General features: G+C 35.5%; 2 protein-coding genes across 13 annotated transcripts in view; one reads left to right on the forward strand and one right to left on the reverse strand.

The window, feature by feature from the left end:
* LOC108567526 (adenylate cyclase type 2) overlaps positions 1–5111 on the forward strand; it is a 92829-nt gene extending 87718 nt beyond the window's left edge. Inside the window, exons 9-21 of one of the 10 annotated variants that reach the window (XM_017928040.1) lie at positions 142–411; positions 498–533; positions 1235–1293; positions 1362–1529; positions 2281–2512; positions 2574–2660; positions 2720–2883; positions 2949–3120; positions 3282–3494; positions 3565–3669; positions 4059–4070; positions 4196–4313; positions 4388–5111. In XM_017928040.1, coding sequence (XP_017783529.1) covers positions 142–411; positions 498–533; positions 1235–1293; positions 1362–1529; positions 2281–2512; positions 2574–2660; positions 2720–2883; positions 2949–3120; positions 3282–3494; positions 3565–3669; positions 4059–4070; positions 4196–4313; positions 4388–4644 — 1893 coding nt within the window. In that variant the 3' untranslated portion in view covers positions 4645–5111. The other 9 variants (XM_017928041.1, XM_017928042.1, XM_017928044.1 and 6 more) reach the window with 9 other exon arrangements.
* A 572-nt stretch (positions 5112–5683) lies between these two features.
* Positions 5684–17549, reverse strand: LOC108567525 (uncharacterized protein PFB0145c-like). Of its 3 annotated transcripts, none has more exons than XM_017928037.1 (7): positions 17435–17549; positions 16709–17369; positions 16543–16618; positions 14435–14540; positions 14112–14356; positions 13875–14028; positions 5684–13812 (listed from the first exon to the last, which is right to left on the reverse strand). In XM_017928037.1, the coding sequence occupies exons 2-7, from the start codon at positions 16773–16775 to the stop codon at positions 5755–5757; spliced, it is 8706 nt and encodes a 2901-aa protein (XP_017783526.1). In that variant the 5' UTR covers positions 16776–17369; positions 17435–17549; the 3' UTR covers positions 5684–5754. The 3 variants fall into 3 exon arrangements, with proteins under 3 accessions (XP_017783526.1, XP_017783527.1, XP_017783528.1); XM_017928038.1 differs by having other exon boundaries at positions 5684–12308; positions 12390–13812; positions 16709–17549; XM_017928039.1 differs by having other exon boundaries at positions 5684–10257; positions 10414–13812; positions 16709–17548.
* Between the last annotated feature and the right edge of the window lie 791 nt (positions 17550–18340).

The following is an 18340-nucleotide window of genomic DNA, read 5'->3' on the forward strand; positions in this document are numbered from 1 at the left end:
GAACCGCGGGGGTTTCGCATCGAATTTCCGTAGATAAATGAATCTCATCGTTGAAACAAACGAGCTTCATTGACTTTCAGATTTTTTTGTTTTATAACAATAACGTCAAAGTAGAAGATAATTATTTGTTTTGCTCTGTAGAAGATCTCCGAGACTGATGGTCAGAATGGTAACGTCAGAGTGCATCTGTCTACGATATCGGAGAGGAACAACAGTCTGACAGGTGGAGACTCAGGATCTGTAGGAGGAGGAGGTGGTGGCTACGGTGGCATCGGTCTCGCCATCCCCGGTGGAGCGCCTACGCGATCCAGACCATCCACCAAGATGACGAAGTATGTGGAATGTTGGGGGGCGGACAAACCGTTCGCCAACATCGCCGAGTCAACATTGGCCAAAAATATTGAACTCACCGTAAGTCAAACACTTCACATGCCGAAAGCGGCGACGATAGTCCCGACACGTTTAAACCCAACCGAAAATCAAATGTTTGTTTGCAGTCCGATTCGTACCAGCAGGTAAAGCGAGTTGAAAAAGTAAACAATTTCTTCTTTATTATTAAACCCAGCGCTAATTACTTAACCGCGAGTTTACTTTTGTAACAATTTTTGAGAGTCTTACTGATTATTTTTGATAACATTTTTTCTTTAGCAAAATAAATATTTTAATAGTATTTTTTCCCCCTCTTAAGTTTCTAATTCCAAAATGTCTTAATTCTTCAGTTATTTATGAATATTGACTTATTTTATTACAATGTTAGTGACGTTTAAATTTTGACAGCTTTTGACGTACTATTTACTCATAATTCATACAAATATCATCGATGAATCAATTTCTTTTAAATAGATTTAATGTCAAATAAATGTAAAAATATTCATTTAAGTAATAATAACTAATTTTATGGTAATATAAGACAAAATTGGATTAGGAAAAATAACGAAATTATTTCAAATTAAAATATTAATTTTTTTTAAAAATTTTACAAAATCAAATATTTCAAGAATTAGAGCTTCTATCTAATGTTTCATAATTTTGTTAACATTTTGAAATATAGTTATATAACATTATTTTGAAGTAGTATACTAAAAAAAATCTATAATAAAAGTATAAGTTTTTTTTTTATAATACTTGCAACTAAAGTTTTGAATATTGTGAGCTCTAATGGCTAACGTTTGCTGACTGTGATAAATTATAATAGATGCATGTGATGTATGATAAAATATAATTTCTCCCATAGAGTTTGGCGATGATCGAGTCGAATTTGCTGCCGGTGAGGAGTACGTGTTTCGCATGGTAGTAAGTTTGGCATGGTGTGTATGTGCAAAGGTGGACGTCCAATTTCACGGTTGATCTTCTTCCATCAGCAGGAAATGGAGTAGCGAAGATCTGCATCCGGCGCTGCTTTGGTTTCGTAGCAGCCGCCACGAGGACGAGTATCGAGGACAACCGGATCCGGAGTTCCGTTATTACATGGCCTGCTCCGGTGCAATATTCCTTTCGATCCTGATCATGCAGGTCACCACAATACCCAAGTAAGTATAACCATTACGATGATGATGATGAAGATCGTCATCATCATTATTTCTTATACCTAATAGGTAATTATTATTATTATTTCGTCCTCCCGATTAAATATGCAAATAATCTTCTCTCAATTTCATTTGCATGCAAAGAAGCGCGACTCTTCCCTCCCCTTTTATTATGCAATTCTTTCTTGGTTCCTCAGTTTGCAATATATATATATATATATAAGTGTGTATATTTTTAGAAGTTTAAACGCCCATAATTTACGTCCTCAATTTGCATGAAATTAACTAATCTCATTAGCTCGGAGGTTCCATTAATCCCTTGTTTTATTCCGGGCAAACTTAATTGAATCACTTAATTATTTAAATAATACAGACTGAAATTGGACAATTTACATGCTCCTCCTAACATTAAGAATCCAATCACGAGCACATCAGAAGTGATATTCAGTTGCTGATATTCGAAAATTATTGAACAGTTAATTTACTCATTAATAAAAAAATATATAAGATTGTGTTTTTACTTTGCTTAAATATTATGTAATCTCGTGCATTTGCTAGTAACTATGTACATTTACTAAATTTTCCGCGTGTTCTGTAATAAACTTTTATAATCTCATAAAATTAAGTTATAGGTTTTAGATGAAATCTGACTGCGCAAAGCAAACGGCGAACACGAATTTTATTTAACTCTTTTTTGTTTCGTTAGTTCTGTTGGTTTTTGATTTTCTAGAGTGGTTTAACATTTACTTTACAGGAGTTTAGTTCTGTATGGCACCCTGGCGCCCACATTGATCGTGCTGATAGTGTTCGTATATTTGACTTGGTTGGATGGATGCTGCGGTCCAGAGCAGAGATCCGATACGCCCATGGACAATTTAGGCGGATGTTCTCCTCCGGGACAAATTGTGGCGGAGAGCCGTTGTTTGCGCGTCGCAATTTTCCTCCTATCCGTCATCCTCATCTCTACGTGCACGGTCATCTCTCTGGTAAATTAAATAAACTGGGGAAAAAGGGATTTGTTTAGAAAGAACATGGAATATGTTTCAGGTCGACTACAATCCTACGATCTCGGAAATGGAGAATTCGACGTCGACGGTAGAGGATGTAGAAGCTCCCATCATTGAATACGTCCCTGTAAATTGATATGCATTAAGAAAAAAACGTAATATCCTCATGATTATTTCTTCCCGCAGACGTACCTCTACAGCTCTGCTTTGAGTCTGGCTGCGATCTCGGTGTTTCTTCGTATGGGTTTCCTGCTTAAGCTGGTGCTGATGGTAGCCACCGCCACCTGTCACATCAGCATCTACAGTTATTTGGAGTTCTTCCAGGATTACCACGACGCTCACGACGATGAGTAAACCCTATCATATACATGAATTTGAATAGCTTTTTTTCTGAATGAGCACTACTGTCACGTAGGTTTCCTGGTCTTCCGTTCGAGGTGAAAAGCGCCATGGTACTCAGCGTCGCCGTTATCCTCTTCCACATCTTGGATCGTCAGATCGAATTCACCTCGCGGACAGATTACCTCTGGAAAGCAAAACTCAAAGTCGAACAGGAGGAAGTCGAAACCATGAGAGGAATCAACAAGGTAATATCTTTAAGTATTATAAGTACACAAAATAATTTGACACACATTAATAATTTGAATTCTATGGTAAGAACAAATTGGTTTAAAACTGATATATTCTATATATTGATGATTAAAATGATATAAATCAATTGTAATATTCCAATTGATGTGATTGTTAGATTCTTTTGGAAAATATTCTGCCTGCGCACGTCGCCGAACATTTCCTGGCGACTCGTGTCAATCAGGATTTGTATCACGAGCGATACTCCTGCATAGCCGTGATGTTCGCTTCCATTCCAAACTACAAAGAGTTTTACGATGAGAGCGATGTGAACAAGCAAGGCCTCGAGTGCCTCAGGCTGCTCAACGAAATTATCTGCGAGTTCGACAAGGTACGTCCACACATTGCTGATCGATGTGCGTACATAGTAATGATCTTCTCTGTATCTCTCATATTCGTAGCTGCTGCTGAAACCTAAGTTCAGTTGCATCGAGAAGATCAAAACCATTGGCAGTACGTATATGCTGGCATCGGGGTTGAGACCAGGCAAAGAGGACGATAACAATGTTAGTATCTATTCTTATAACATAATCATGTTTCGTAGAAATCGTTTTTTATTTATTTGTTAGTATTTCGTGTTATCCTTAGTCACTAGTGTAACATGTATCTCTAATATAGCTTACGTATCTTTTCATACTAATTTGCAAAATGAATGAATATGTGTGGTAAACATATAAAGAAGTGTAATGAATACATCCGGTAATGAAAAATATATGTAAATATTGAATGAGAGTAGATGGTAAATGAAAGCACGCAAGTTCCAATGTACGATCAATTTTTAATTTCAGTGCGAAACACAGACCCACCCCACCTTTTAATTGTGTTTTTTGCTATTGTTTTTCCATCCAAATATAATTAACTTTTGTTTGTTCCACCTGTCCTTCCCGCACCCTAGGATAACTCTAAGGTAAAGATACATTTATATCCTAATTAAACATGCATTTTATACATATAATTTTGAAAAGTGATTAATAAAAAGAAAACGTCGTGTTCCATCCATATTACTACATGCATTTCCTCCATTTGAAATAGGATACGAGCAGGAAAGAGGAACACATCATAGTGACGTTGGTCGAGTTTGCGGTCGCTTTGATGTCCACTCTCGAACAGATAAACAGAGATTCTTTTCAACGTTTCAAGCTGCGAGTCGGTAATGTTTTGTAACATATACCTCGAATATTCATATAGAAGGTTACAAAAATGTTTGTTGTCCCTCTTTTTCAGGTCTAAACCATGGACCGGTCATAGCGGGAGTAGTTGGCGCGCAGAAGCCCCAATACGACATCTGGGGAAACACGGTCAACGTCGCCTCTAGGATGGACTCTTGCGGAATCATGGGAAGGATCCAGGTGACCGAATTCACGGCCAAAATACTGATGAACGCAGGATACGAGTGCGAGTGCAGAGGTCCGACCTACGTCAAGGGCAAGGGTACGCTGACCACGTACTTCGTTAAGACGCAGTTCGATGACAGGCAGTGAGATGGATGGCAATAACTGATGATGAACACTATGTGATAAGGTTGTGATTTGTGATCTGCCTCCCACGACAAAAGATGCGAAACACCAAAAAAACACCGATTATTTATTTATGTAGTGTACGTTTAAGCTCTCTCTCTATCTCTGTCTGTCCCTATATATCTGTACCTCAATGTCTATAAAAATACATGTTGGATGTTCTATGTGATCTCATTTACATATGTAAATTAATCTTATATAAATGTAACACGTTGCGAATCCTTCGTATTTCAATCAGTTTCGTTACTTGAGAATCAAGGATGCGATGCGATTATTTTTGGGGCGTACTCTGTCAAATTATTAAATTGTTATTAGTAAGCTGACTGTCAATAAAGTGCAACTACAACAACATGTAAACATATATAAGGCAAGTGTCAGGAGATATTTTCGTATTTAAATTTTATAATTTAAAAACTAAATATATACAAATATAGCGAAATAACTTATTATATGTAATAAATGTAAATAGGCATATACATAAATAAATGGTATGTAATATGATTGGCCTACAATCCTTGTTATCCTCAATTCCATTATAGATTACATCCATGTTTTCAATAGATATATTGAACTTTAATTTTATTTATAATTTAACACGTTTATTCACATTAGGTAATCCATCAGTTTAACTTTAAATAGAGTATGAAATGTGCCATATGCGATTATCACAAAAGCAATAAAATGTGAAGTTGTCATAAAAGAAGCGTTACCATTTAATTGTACTGTCATTAATTTGTATATTAAATGTATGAGAGTTTTAATTTGGAAGTCGTATATACATTTTATATTCAAAAGGATGATTTTGAAACGTTAAAAATATAGTTTGACAAAAAAAAATCGTAAAGAATAAATGTGTTGGAAACACGTTCTCTATTCTGTAAATATTTTAAATAAACATAAGTGATTAATACTTTATCAAAAATAAGTAGGTGATTGAAAATAAACGAAATTGTGTATAACAAAAATAGATTATATTAAATGTACCAATATAATTAAGCTACAGTAAAAAAAAATATATAATATTACAAATAATAAATTAAGGATATTTATAAGTATGTACAAGTAGTGCATGTTCTATGAATTTGGTGATTTTTTCGGGGGCGCTTTCACTTTCGTCCTCTTGTATCGTGGCAGAGGCAGTGTCACAGTCGGTTCGACTTTGATTGATTTTTCTGGAGTTTTGAGCCTGTGCTCAATGGGTTTCATCGGACTGATGTTCTTCAGCTCAAGACCACCCTCGAAAACGTCTTCGCAGAACTCGTTGACGATCTCGGACGTCGAGAACTGATTCTCGGACAGCAAGTGCTCAACGGAAGGCACGTTCACGATTTGCTCCACGAAACTGTAGTCTCTCGTCGGATTGAAGCAGACGCCCAAACTGGAATTGTCTCGCCGATCCTCATCCAGAATAATCGTATCGCCGATCTGCAGGTCGGAGCTGATCACCATCTCGGGAATCTCCTCGATTTCCAGTTTAGGCTTGATATAAGTATGATCCAACGACACCTCATCCCTATCATTCTCCTGTTCGCCCTCTTCCGCATCCTCATCGTCCTCTTGCTCTTTCCCATCGCCTTCTCTGCTACCATCTTCCTCTTCTTCCTCCGACTCTTTGCCGGGCGCGAAATTCATGCTGATGTTCTCGATGATCTTCAAGCTGTCCACTGTTTTCTGACTTTCGGTAATGTCTTCAGGTACTTTAACTTGCATAAAATCCGTATCATAAACTAAACTATCTTTAACACAGGGCAAACTTCCGAAACCGTACAGTTTCGGCTCATAATCGAAGACCTGAGATTGGGAAGGATTGTCACATTTCAGCGAATCCCCAAGCGAGAGATCGCCGAGCAATTTGCGATTCCTTTGCGACTTAATATCGTCCTCTTCGTCGTCACCTATGAATTCGGCATACGTCTGAAAGGCGAATGACAGAGGCTGCGTCACTGCGCTGGAGCTCATCTGATCTTTGTCGAGTTCCCGTTTAACAACCGGAGCACTCGCATTAGTCCTGCCCAGCGATTCCAAAAGACTTTCCGTGAACGATTTCAACGTTTCCAATCCTTTACCCATATCCTCGGTCGATTTAATGCAATCTTTTTCAGGCGATTCACTGGACTCCGTTTCTTCCACTTTAATTCCAAGAAACCCGCAAGCATCTTCAGCAACTGCAATTGAATTTAAATTATCTTCTGTTTGTTTCTCAGTACTTTCGCAGATCGGCTCCTCCTTAACATCATCGATCTGTGGGACGTTTGGTGAAACCTCCAACATATTGAGCTCATCTTCTGAAATCTCTGCTATGGTTCCCATAGATTTTGTTGTAGTTAAACAAGAGATTCCCGAATCGGATTCAATTTCTTCGCATCTCGCATCCTTCAAATGATCTATTTCGATTGATCTCGATCTGCTCCTAAATATCACTTCCGACTTGACCTCTAGCGTCGCATCCAATTGCGTAGACTTCGGCGAATCGGTCTTAGAATATCGTTCTTCATTATGCCAGACTTTCTCAGAAAATGTGTGACAATCTTCCAATTTATCATACTTTTCTTTATTCTGAATCTCCCGTTGCCTAATAAGATATTGATCAACATAAGATATCTTTTCATTCTGGGGAATTTTCAATCCAATTGACTTTCCACATTCTTCCTTCACCAATTTCTTCGCAGTGTCTGAATCCGTGGTTAATGATGTTACTGCAACATTATCTTTGCTAGTTAATTTATAATTGGATGTTTTCACTTCATTCGGTTTTAGTTCTGACGAAGATGATTTCTTCTTCAAACTTCTCGGTGAACTTTTCGCTAGTTTTTCTACTTCTTTATCTACAGATTTTCTTTTACTTTCAGTCCTTTCATCGCGCTTCCTTTTATCCTTATTCGTTTTCTCCAATTCCCTAGATTTACTAGACGATTTTTCTAAACTCCTTGATCTAGAATATCTCTTATTCTTTTCGTCTGGTAGATCAGAATACGAGGACGATTCACATCGATTACGTTTTTTGGATTTGCTTTCTGTATTTTCATCTATATTTTTCTTACCTTTCTCGAAAATTGAATTAAATTGATTAATGTTTTCATGTTGTGTCTTTTCCATTTCATCTTTGCTTTTAACAACAATCGTTTTTACGGTCGTGGATGTAGCTGTTTCATTCGAAAAAGATTCGGAGTCCTTTGATTTGCAACTGCTTGAATTTAGCGAAATTGCCGATATCGTGTCTCTATCTTTGCTGGTTCGTTTGCTTTCCGAAGACGATGTTTTCCTCGATTTGCTCTCCACACTCTTTAAATCCGATGATGATTTCCTCTTTAAACTTCTCGACGACTCTTTTTCGCGTTTATCAGACTCTTTATCCACGGATTTTTGACTACTTTCAACTTGTCTACTTTTGTCCCTCTTCATTTTTTCCAATTCCTTAACATTACTTGTGGATTTCTCAGAACTCACAGATCTAGAATGTCTTTTCTGTTTTTCATCTACAAGCTTTGTTGAATTTTCTGAATGCGAAGATGATTCACTCCGTACACGTTTAGTAGATTTACTTTCATCGATATCTTTGGTTTTACTGTCATGCTTCCTTTTGCTGCTCGAACTTGAAGAATATTTCTTTGATTTATTATCGCTTTCGTGTGAAGATTTCGAATTGGATTTACTTTCCAAAGATTTTTCTCTTCGATGTCGACTGTTGTCCAACGATTTTCTCTCGTCGGTTCTTTTTGTTGTATCCACAAGTGATTTATAATTTAATTCATCATTTTTAATTACCGGTTTATCAACTATTGTTTTATCAACATCTTTGATAATATCAATGTTTCGGACAATTGGATGATTCTCTTCGGTCTTTGATGCTTCGAAGATTTGAGTCTTTCTCTGTACTCCGGAGAACAGATTTTCTGATTTCAGGATGTGCTCGATGTTCGGAACACTTTTCTTCGAGCCACAGTAGCGCTGAGCATAAATCTTGATATGTTCGAAAGACTTTTGCAACTCTTTCGGCAACTTGATGGTATCTTGACTTTTTTTGGGACTGTTTGATTGTTTTTCAAAGTCCGGTCGAAAATCGAGTTTCGCTTCTTTGGGAACCTTTGGAACTGAATCATCTTTCACTTTGGGACTTACTTTATTTTCAATGTGTTGACGTGATTTATCCAAGTTTTTCTCAATAGAGACTTCCTTTTCTACATCAAGTTCTTTTACAAGAGTCGGCATCAAATGTTGTTCATCTTCCTTTGGAGTCGATTTACGTCCATTAAATTTATTTCTGAAGTCCAAACTCTCAATTGCAATTTGACTCGATTTCTTTTCGTACTTTTTCTTATCAGATTTCCTATCGTTTCTAAGTTTACGCATTGAATCTTCATTCGTATTAATAGTTTCATTTTTCGACTCAAATATCTGATTTTCAGTGGACACTTTTGGTGATTCCACTTTTTCTGTATTATTTACCACAAAATCATCCTTCCGCTTTTTCCTGTCGCGCCTTTTATTATCAATTTTAATTTCCTTCTTAAGTTCTGGCATTAAATTGTCTTCAGTTGATGACCGAGATTGATTCTTATTGCTAATTATTTGCGTTTCTGTTGAATCACTCCTTACCCAATTGTCATCCAATCTGTGTCTCATTTTCTTCACCAAATGCTCGATATTATTTCCACTGTCCTCTTCTTTGGTAAGTTCAGGCATCATATCTTGATTTTGATATACTTCCGGATTAAAATCATCTTTTTCTGCTAAATATTCTGATTTTGATTCATCCAATTTCTTAATATCGTCTTTCGGATTTTCCACTTCTTTATTTATTACTTTTTCTGTTAGTATTTCTTCACTTGTCTGTTGTATTTCTTCAGGAAAATCTAACACCTCTTCGTGTACAACATCTTCATGTATAACCTCTTCATGTACAACCTCTTCGCATTCAATTTCGACTTCGACAGCGATCTCCTCTTCAAAATTCACAAACTCGGAGCTCATTAAATTATTATCAATACTGGAAGTTTCACAGATATCTGTAATACATTTATCGGTGATTGTTGAGTCTTCCAATTGATATTTTTCATCGATAAATTGAGCAGATGTTTTTGTTTCACCTTCATTATTACTCTTCTCAATAACATTTAATGTCTCGGCAACTAAAATATTTTGCTCAACTACGGTATTTTGCACATGGGATTGGTCCAACATATTTTCTTGTTCAAAATATTCTGTAGATATATTGACCGACGTATGATCGACACTTTCAACAAATTCTTCAATAACCAATTTGTCTTTATCATCAGGATGTTCTTCCTCTTTATCCTGTAAGGAAGATTGGTTTTCCATTTTATTTTCCTCCACTTCATCCTTTTCTTGAACCTCAGCTCCATCTTTTTCCATTAACATCACTTCATCATTTTCTTTGACTATTATTTCGTCCATATCTTTAAAATTAACTTGATATTTTTCTTTAAGGTCAATTTCGTCTTTTTGTTTAAACTCAACTGCCTTTTCTTTGACCTCAACTGAATTCTTTTCTTTAAGGTCAATTTCGACTTTTTCTTTGAACTCAACTTCTTTGTATTTGACCTCAACTTGATTTTTTTCTTTCAGCTCAATTTCGTCCATTACTTGGACCTCAACTTGATTCTTTTCTTTAAGATCAATTTCGTAATTTTCAACTTCTTTTGCTTTGACCTCAAGTTCGCCTTTTTCTCTAACCACAATTTTGTTGACAGGTTTGACCTCAACTTGATTCATTTCTTTAAGCTCAATTTCGTAATTTTCTTTTACCTCAACTTCTTCTATTTCTTTGACCTCAAGTTCATTTTTATCCTTATCTTCAATTTCGTCTATTTCTTGGACCTCAATTTGATCCTTTTCTTTAAGATCAATTTCGTAATTTTCTTTGAACTCAACTTCTTTTGCTTTGACCTCAAGTTCGCCTTTTTCTCTAACCACAATTTTGTTGATTGGTTTGACCTCAACTTGATTCATTTCTTTAAGCTCAATTTCGTAATTTTCTTTTACCTCAACTTCTTCTATTTCTTTGACCTCAAGTTCATTTTTATCCTTATCTTCAATTTCGTCCATTTCTTGGACCTCAACTTGATCCTTTTCTTTAAGCTCAATTTCGTAATTTTCTTTGAACTCAACTTCTTTTGCTTTAACCTCAAGTTCGTCTTTTTCTCTAACCACAATTTTGTTCAAGTGTTTGACCTCAGCTTGATCCAATTCTTTACGCACAATTTCGTAATTTTCTTTTACCTCGACTTCTTCTATTTCTTTGACCTTAAGTCCATTTTTATCTTCCATTTCGTCCATTTCTTTGACCTGAATTTGATCCCTTTCTTTAAGTTCAATATCTTTTTTGTTTACTTCAAGTTCTACACTTTGTTGCTCTGTAGTCACTAACATTTCAACATCAAAAAGTTCGTTATGTTTTTCAAAAGTTTCAACAAGCGGTTCGATCATTTCATTATGATTTTTATTACTTTCGCCTTCTTGCAAAACAATCGTATGTTCATCATCTTTGATATTTTCTGTAAGATGATTACACTCCCTGGTGTCATTGATTGGAACAAATAATTCCATTGAAGTATTCTCATGAATTTGTTTGTCAACATCAGAATTTTCGCTTTGCATAACAATATCCAAATTTCGCTCTTCAATAATGTCATTCACTTTAGAGTCTATATTTACTTCACTTACGACCAATGGCAAATGATCATCACATATTTCACCAACTTTATCTTCGGAAATTTCTTTAAAACTTTCTTGGTTTATAATTTCCTCGATAACTTCATTAGATTTTATTGCTTCCTCGTCCACTAGATTACAGTCGAAACTATCATCAATTATTTCTGCACTCGATTCGTTCTGTATAGATACATTACATTTCGTATCAATTCCATCAAAAGTCACTTCTGCAGAATTATCCAAATGTTCATTTTCTTCAATAAGTTCTTTATCAAAGTTTTTCATCGAACATTCTATCACATTTTCTGAAATATTCTCGCTATTTTCAGTAGTTTCCATAGACTCTTTCAATTCTTCAGTTTGTTTATTATCTTCATTGAAAATAAACGATGATTTATCTATTTCTTCGATTAATTCGTTATTAGATATTTCTTCGCATTGATTCTCGTTAATATTTGAACAAGTTTCCTCAATATTCGCGGCTTGTTGCTTTTCAATGTTTTCAAGTTCTTCCATTAATTCATTTCCATTAAGTTTAGAATCATCCATATCAACTTCTTTCAATACATCGGAATTGATTACTTCTACATCCAATTTAGATTGCTTACTTTCTCCTGAATGTTCTTCAAGTCTTTCAATAAGCTTCAGAGTATCATCATCTTCAACAGCGGTTTCCTCCAATGAAAGTTCTCCATCATTTATATTCGAATTCTGCTCTTCGATATTCTGCGTAGATTCTGAAGGCGTGAAAACATCATCGTTACTATTAGTTGTCAAGATTTTAAGACTTTCGTTTTCGTTAAGAGTTTCCTCGAACATTTCAACAGATACGTTCTTGGAATCAAGTTCTTGGACAGTTTCAACTTCTACTTCTGTCGTGGATTCGTGTGCCTTCACTTTTGTTAATTTAGTAACACTTTCATTGAATTTCCTGTCGTCCACTGAAACCGCTGTGTCTGCAAGCATTTCCAAATACGATTTATTCAGTAATCCTTCTTCACTTAATTCACTTGTATTTAGTATATCTGATATATTACCTAACGAGATATCCAAAGCAATTTCGGAATCCACATCTAAACACTTCAGTCCCGTTCGTTCTTGATCTTGATTAACAGGTAAAACGGATGTATCTTCGCATCTTATTTGTGGAATATCCCTTAACCTTTGTCCAACGTCTGGATTTGCATCTTCTAAAATACGTTCCTCATTTGCTGTTTCGTTTGCTTCTTCAGTACTTGCATTTTGTTGGGAAGTCGTTGCATGTGCAGGTGAACTAATCTTGTCGGTTCTATCTTCGGCAATCATTTCCGAACTTGGAATTTCCAAATTGATTTTTTCATTGGAAACCTCTTGAAGTTTATTATCTTCGTTATTTCGTCTTGAATTCTCCAAAATATCAATTTCGAGGGTCAATTTGTTTTCTTTCAATTTCTCATTTGAAATTGCTTTGACTTCTGGATGTGAGACTGCTTTCACGATCACCTGAATAGGAAGCTCTGAATTTTGATTTTGTATAGAAGGTTCCAATATTTTTAGATTATGTTTTCTCTCATTAGATTCTTCTTGGAAGTTTCTATCTGCTACAATCTCTGGAATAATCCTGACGTTGGAAGTTTCCAAGTGTGAGGGATTATCTATTGCTTTCACATTGTTTTCCAGGTCTTCGGGAAGTAATGCAATTTTTACGATTATCTGAATTGGAACATCTGGGTTCTTATTGCTGCTTTCTGGAAGATTCGTGTCTGCTGCATGGCTTTCTACATTATCGCTTTGTTCAACAGAAAGTTCTGATTTCATTGAAGGTCCGCTCGATTGAAGTTCTGCATTTGGATGGATTATTGCTTTTGTCTTGCTCTGATTAGAAGATTCACTTTCTGTTGTATTTCTTTTGTGTGCATTCGCCTTTAAATCGTCCATTAACTCTTTAAACATTGATTTTACGGAATTTTCCGAGCTATCGCTATGCTTAGTACATTCCGATGGAACAGCAATTTCAGTGTCCCTTTTTAAGTTTGAGCAATTCAGTCCAATATTTGTACTATGGTTTTCGTGACCACCGCCTCCGGAGTGACCACCGTCCTCTTTGGAATTCGTAAAATGTCCATTGTTATTGCCTAATGTACGTTCATCACTTGCGTTTCTTCTATTATTAAAACTATCTGCCCTATCTACACTACTCGAACTGTCGTCCTCATCGTTCCTCTCGTGTTTGATCACAGTTTCACTAAAAGACAACTCACTTTTGATTTGCACGTTTTTAACATCTTCCAAATCAACACCGGTCGCACTAAGCTCCGGCCACGATCTCCTCTCGATCTTCGGCACAGAAACGATTTCCTTCTTTATAGAAGCACTCATAGTGTCCAGATGTACTTTGTTGCTTGAATTCGGTTGCTGCTTTTGCGGCCTCTCCAATTTCCGCCGCTTCCTGCGGAACTTATTCCTCTCCTCCTTGATAGTCTGCAGAGCAATAAGTTAACATCAGTATACGTGAGTTGGAAAGAATAAACAATGGTAATTACCAGATCCATTTCCAGATCGGAATCCTCGTAGCTAGAATCGTACTCCTGCGTGAGCATTTTCAGATGGGGGTTTATCCACACCTTCGAGAGCAACGCACGGCCAATCGTTAAATTGTTGTTCCTGTTTGCCCACAGCATTTCCTTCTCGGTCTTCCTAAAAAAAAATACACACACAAACATACAATTAGTAATTTGAAACCTTAAACAAACGGTCGTAAATGACCGAAAGTCACGTACGTGATGAACTCTAGACAGAAGCTTCTCGTCAGACCGTGCTCGTTCTTCGCGTTCACAACAACACTGAGGACAATATACTTCTGGACCTTCGGCCGATGCCTGAACATTTTGTGCAGCAACTCTAGCACCCTCTGCTCCACCGATCGTCGATCCTTCATCAATTTAATCATCGAGTCATGCTCCAGCGCCACGTACAGCTCCAGGAACTCCATCAGCGAACTGGAGTACGGAAATTTGCTGCATTTCTGAAAATGCATCCGGGAACGGGACGAGTTAAATAAATCAATATTTGAAGTGCGCGCACAACAATTTATATATATTACCTCGTATATCGTCTGGTTGTAGTTGATTAGAAATTGCGTGATGCTCTGGATGTACTCCAGGAATTTCGTGCTGAGCCGATTGTCTGGATACGTCCGGTTTATAATGCTAAACAAGGGCAAGAACAGTGTTATTCGAAATCGGAACAGATTCGTTCGAATAGAAAAGCAAAATATTTATTTTTAAGCATCACATATGTTTGGAATGGATACGGATTTGTATCGATATGCACCATTTTAAAGAAATAAATCATCTTCTCCTTGGCCGTCACCTGTACTGGAACTGTATAAAGTAAATAAATTATGTATATGTTCAATCACAGCACATTCTTCTTCCTTGATGTTTCTTCTTTGCTTTAGTTCTTTCTTCGTTGCATTTCTTTCTTCTTTCTTCATTTCCATTATTTCTTCTCGTCAATTTATGTATGAATAAATTAATTGCATCCAAAATAAAACTAAATTAAACATGCATGATAATATGAACACAAATCTTCATTTAGTACTAAGATTATTTATATTAACAACCATTTCCAGACATAAGTATTCCACCGATCGTCTGTTAAAAAATACGATTTTGGTTCAAAAGATTCAAATTTCCTTTTTTTTTATCTTGAAACTTGTCGTTCTATCCTCGTGCATTAAACGGTAATACTATTTAATTTATAATTATCACCTCGTTCTTGATTCCTTCAAAGTATTGATTCAATTTTCTTCAAACTAATAAACACATTTATAAATTTCATGTTATTTTTTAAGTCGTCTGCGTCACGTCACATCGTGTCATTATGTTCAGTTTATTATTGATACATTTATATAGAAGATGCATAATGAAACACTATTCATTGTTTCTGTAAACATACATTCCTACAACATCTATTCATTCATTCCTCTTCAGATTTATAAAATAAATAAATAGTAGTGATCCTTGTAATTCGCTTTAGTTAATTAACAAACAAATTGTTCTTAAAACACAATACTTCTGTATAACGTCCAGTCATTATTTAATCAAGTGATGACATACATTCATTTGTTTTTTTATGAACAAAAAAAATATGTTGGATGATCGATATTTTATCATATAAAGCAGCGTTTCTCAACCTAATGAAACGCGAAATGACAGCTGTCACCGTTTGTCAAAGTGAGAAATTGGGTCGCAGTACAGATATGTTGAGAAACGCTGATATAAAACATATTTACGATCATCATGTTGTCGGGAGTTTTGTTTAATTACTTATTTAGTGCAGACTTCAAGTTCCTATATACATTCGAAATAAAACATGATGTTGTAGTTTGCTAAACCTTCTCGATGTTTGTGTAGCAATTGAAAAATCTCATTCAAAACGTTTTTCCTTGTCCTTTCAACTCATACTCTTGGTTTGTTTATTATTCGACGATCCTCGATGTTCGTTTAGCAATCGACAATATTCGATACATTGAAGTGAATTATTCACTTTCTATCATCTTTTACTCAAACCTGTGATGAAATTCCAAATCATCGAAGTTACTTTTAGCTCATTAAATTTTCTCAATTCATTTGTAAAATTTGTTCTTATCCATCCTAGAATTATATTCTTCGATCATCTATTTCCGTGACAATAATTTTGTTTGTTCTCTGAAGATATAATTTAATTCATTCTACTCATTTGTTGTTTAAAATCAGGTTAAATAAGTTGACCTTTTTTTTGGTTATTTTTCTCGAGCTTATTCACAAGCTACCTGTCATTTTCCGTTGTGTTATTGTTAGATTCCACCAATGGGGATGGAATTCGGAGGTTCATCGACGTTCTGCGCTAAAACGTAATTCTGCTGTCGTAGTGTGACGTACGCTTGCATTTCCGCTCACCTCCGCATTAACCTTATAATAGGATGCACGTGTGATTATCTTCTTTCATCCCAAATTCGTTGCATATATATTCTTCATTCTTCTCTCTTCGTAGCAGTAATCTTCTTTCTTCGTTCTTCTCGTGTATTCTTCTTTGTTTGTTTCATTGTTACAATTAAAATACACCTCACAGCAAAATAAGTGAAGGTGGTTTAGTAAAGCATGCATGACTATTTGAAGTGAAGTTGACATAAATTGACTGACTATAGCTAAATTAAGTAATCTGTACCTGATCTGATTCTGAGCGATGATCTTCATTATGTATGCTTCGTACTTATTCAGAATGGCGAGTCTCTGCAGTTCTCCTGTTTTAACGGAAAAGAAAGGGTGTTTATAATTGCGTGGTCGGTCGCAATGACAACAAAGTAATAACAAAAAAAAAAAAACAAACTCACTGTTTTGCAATTCTGCGGTGTCTTGATAAATGCCCATCTTTGTGGAATTTTCGTTCTTCGGAACCATTTTTCTTCTCTCACATATATAAATCCGTGGTATTTCCAACTGTTTGCGTTCCAACTTTGACTCTGGCGTGTTTTGCGTTCGTTACGTTCGTGACGTTTCTACGGGGCGAGGGTTGAGGCGCGACTGAAGGGCTTTCGGCCTGGGTCAAGAAACGAACCCTGTGTTGTTCGAACGGTTGGAGGGAAACAAATCGACGGACTGCGTTTCTTCAAAAAACATGCTATTCTGCTAATTCTTGCTTATATAGCCCATCAATAAACTAAACAGTCCTCGTAAACACTAATGACTTCTGCACAACCTTTACACCCTCGAACAACAACAACATAAAAAAAAAACGCCCTCCACCGTATCTTGTGTTTACCACGATGAACGTCACATTTGCATATGTGCAATTGTTTGATCGATATTCCGTTGTTTCACTTTTAACTTGCTTTGATCAGTAACGTTATTCTATAACCAACGGTACTAAACTTCCCGAACGAATCGACACAGTTACTTCTTTTTTGGCTTTCTCGAAATGCACGCTTTCCTCCCAAGTACACTTATTAAATGGCGTCATGCAATTAAACCTTGGTTCAAAATAAAAATACGTATCTAAAAATAGATACATCAAACACTATGAATATTCCCTTAATCGGTTTGCACCCTCCTCGACGTACCTACAAAGCAATTAAACTTTCTATTCCAGATTTACAAATCGATCATTCTAGAAAAATCCCTAAAAATAAATAGAAAGTTACGTGTATTCTCCGTAGCTTTTACTACGTTCTTCAATCCACGAAACAAATAAACACCAATCTCATTTCATTTTACTCAAATTATCATATTCTAACAAAAATAATTATTTTTTTTTCAATTTTGTTGCTGAAAATCTACTCAGTTTACATAATTTCTTCTCTCATTTTGTTTTATCTCCACCATTTTAGGGAAATTTATACTTTTCATATTGGCAGCACTCGCTTAAATTGTTGGTTACATTTCGAAAATGTTATTTTTGGTTTGCAGCAGTTTGCAGTTCGTTTGGTATTTCCTCATTGGTCGCTGGTCTTTTGCAACCATTTGCAACGTAATTAAAATATTTTCCGACCATTACAACCGTAACTAGAATTGCTCATAAAATGAGCTTTTATTGCGATGTTATAGTCGTTGGGAAATGAATGTTTGTTGATTTTCAACATATTTTTTTTTACAATTGCCCATTGTATTATGTAAATTCTACGAATCTCAATCACAACCAGATTAAAACATTTGATTTGTAAACATTTTGTGAATGGCAATTTCCAAGAATGACCAATGCAGGATATGCAACTTTACTTACAATACAAATTATGCAACCATTATTACTTCATAGATATATTATATAATTATTGAAATATCCATAAAGCAATATTTTGTATTTCAATGTTTTTTATTATTTTTTTTTATAAAATCAGTAAATATACTGTAATATCTAGAGTTTATAATCGACAAATTAATAAAAATAATACCAGTTTTTTTTTGTAATAATTATGTAATTTTATTATATATGCAACTTGTTATACGAACAAGAATCAATATATTTATAT

This window comes from Nicrophorus vespilloides, unplaced genomic scaffold (genome assembly GCF_001412225.1).
Source record: "Nicrophorus vespilloides isolate i.1.1-1 unplaced genomic scaffold, Nicve_v1.0, whole genome shotgun sequence".
In the NCBI taxonomy this organism is placed as follows: domain Eukaryota; kingdom Metazoa; phylum Arthropoda; class Insecta; order Coleoptera; family Silphidae; genus Nicrophorus; species Nicrophorus vespilloides.

Bases quoted from the DNA above. Each gene is read 5' to 3' on its own strand.
- LOC108567525 (XM_017928037.1), bottom strand. From the start codon at position 16,775: ATGGTTCCGAAGAACGAAAATTCCACAAAGATGGGCATTTATCAAGAC. The intron at 16,619-16,708 runs GTGAGTTTGTTT...CCGTTAAAACAG, and splicing joins CACCGCAGAATTGCAAAACA to GAGAACTGCAGAGACTCGCC. The intron at 14,029-14,111 runs GTACGTGACTTT...ATTTTTTTTTAG, and splicing joins TTCTGTCTAGAGTTCATCAC to GAAGACCGAGAAGGAAATGC.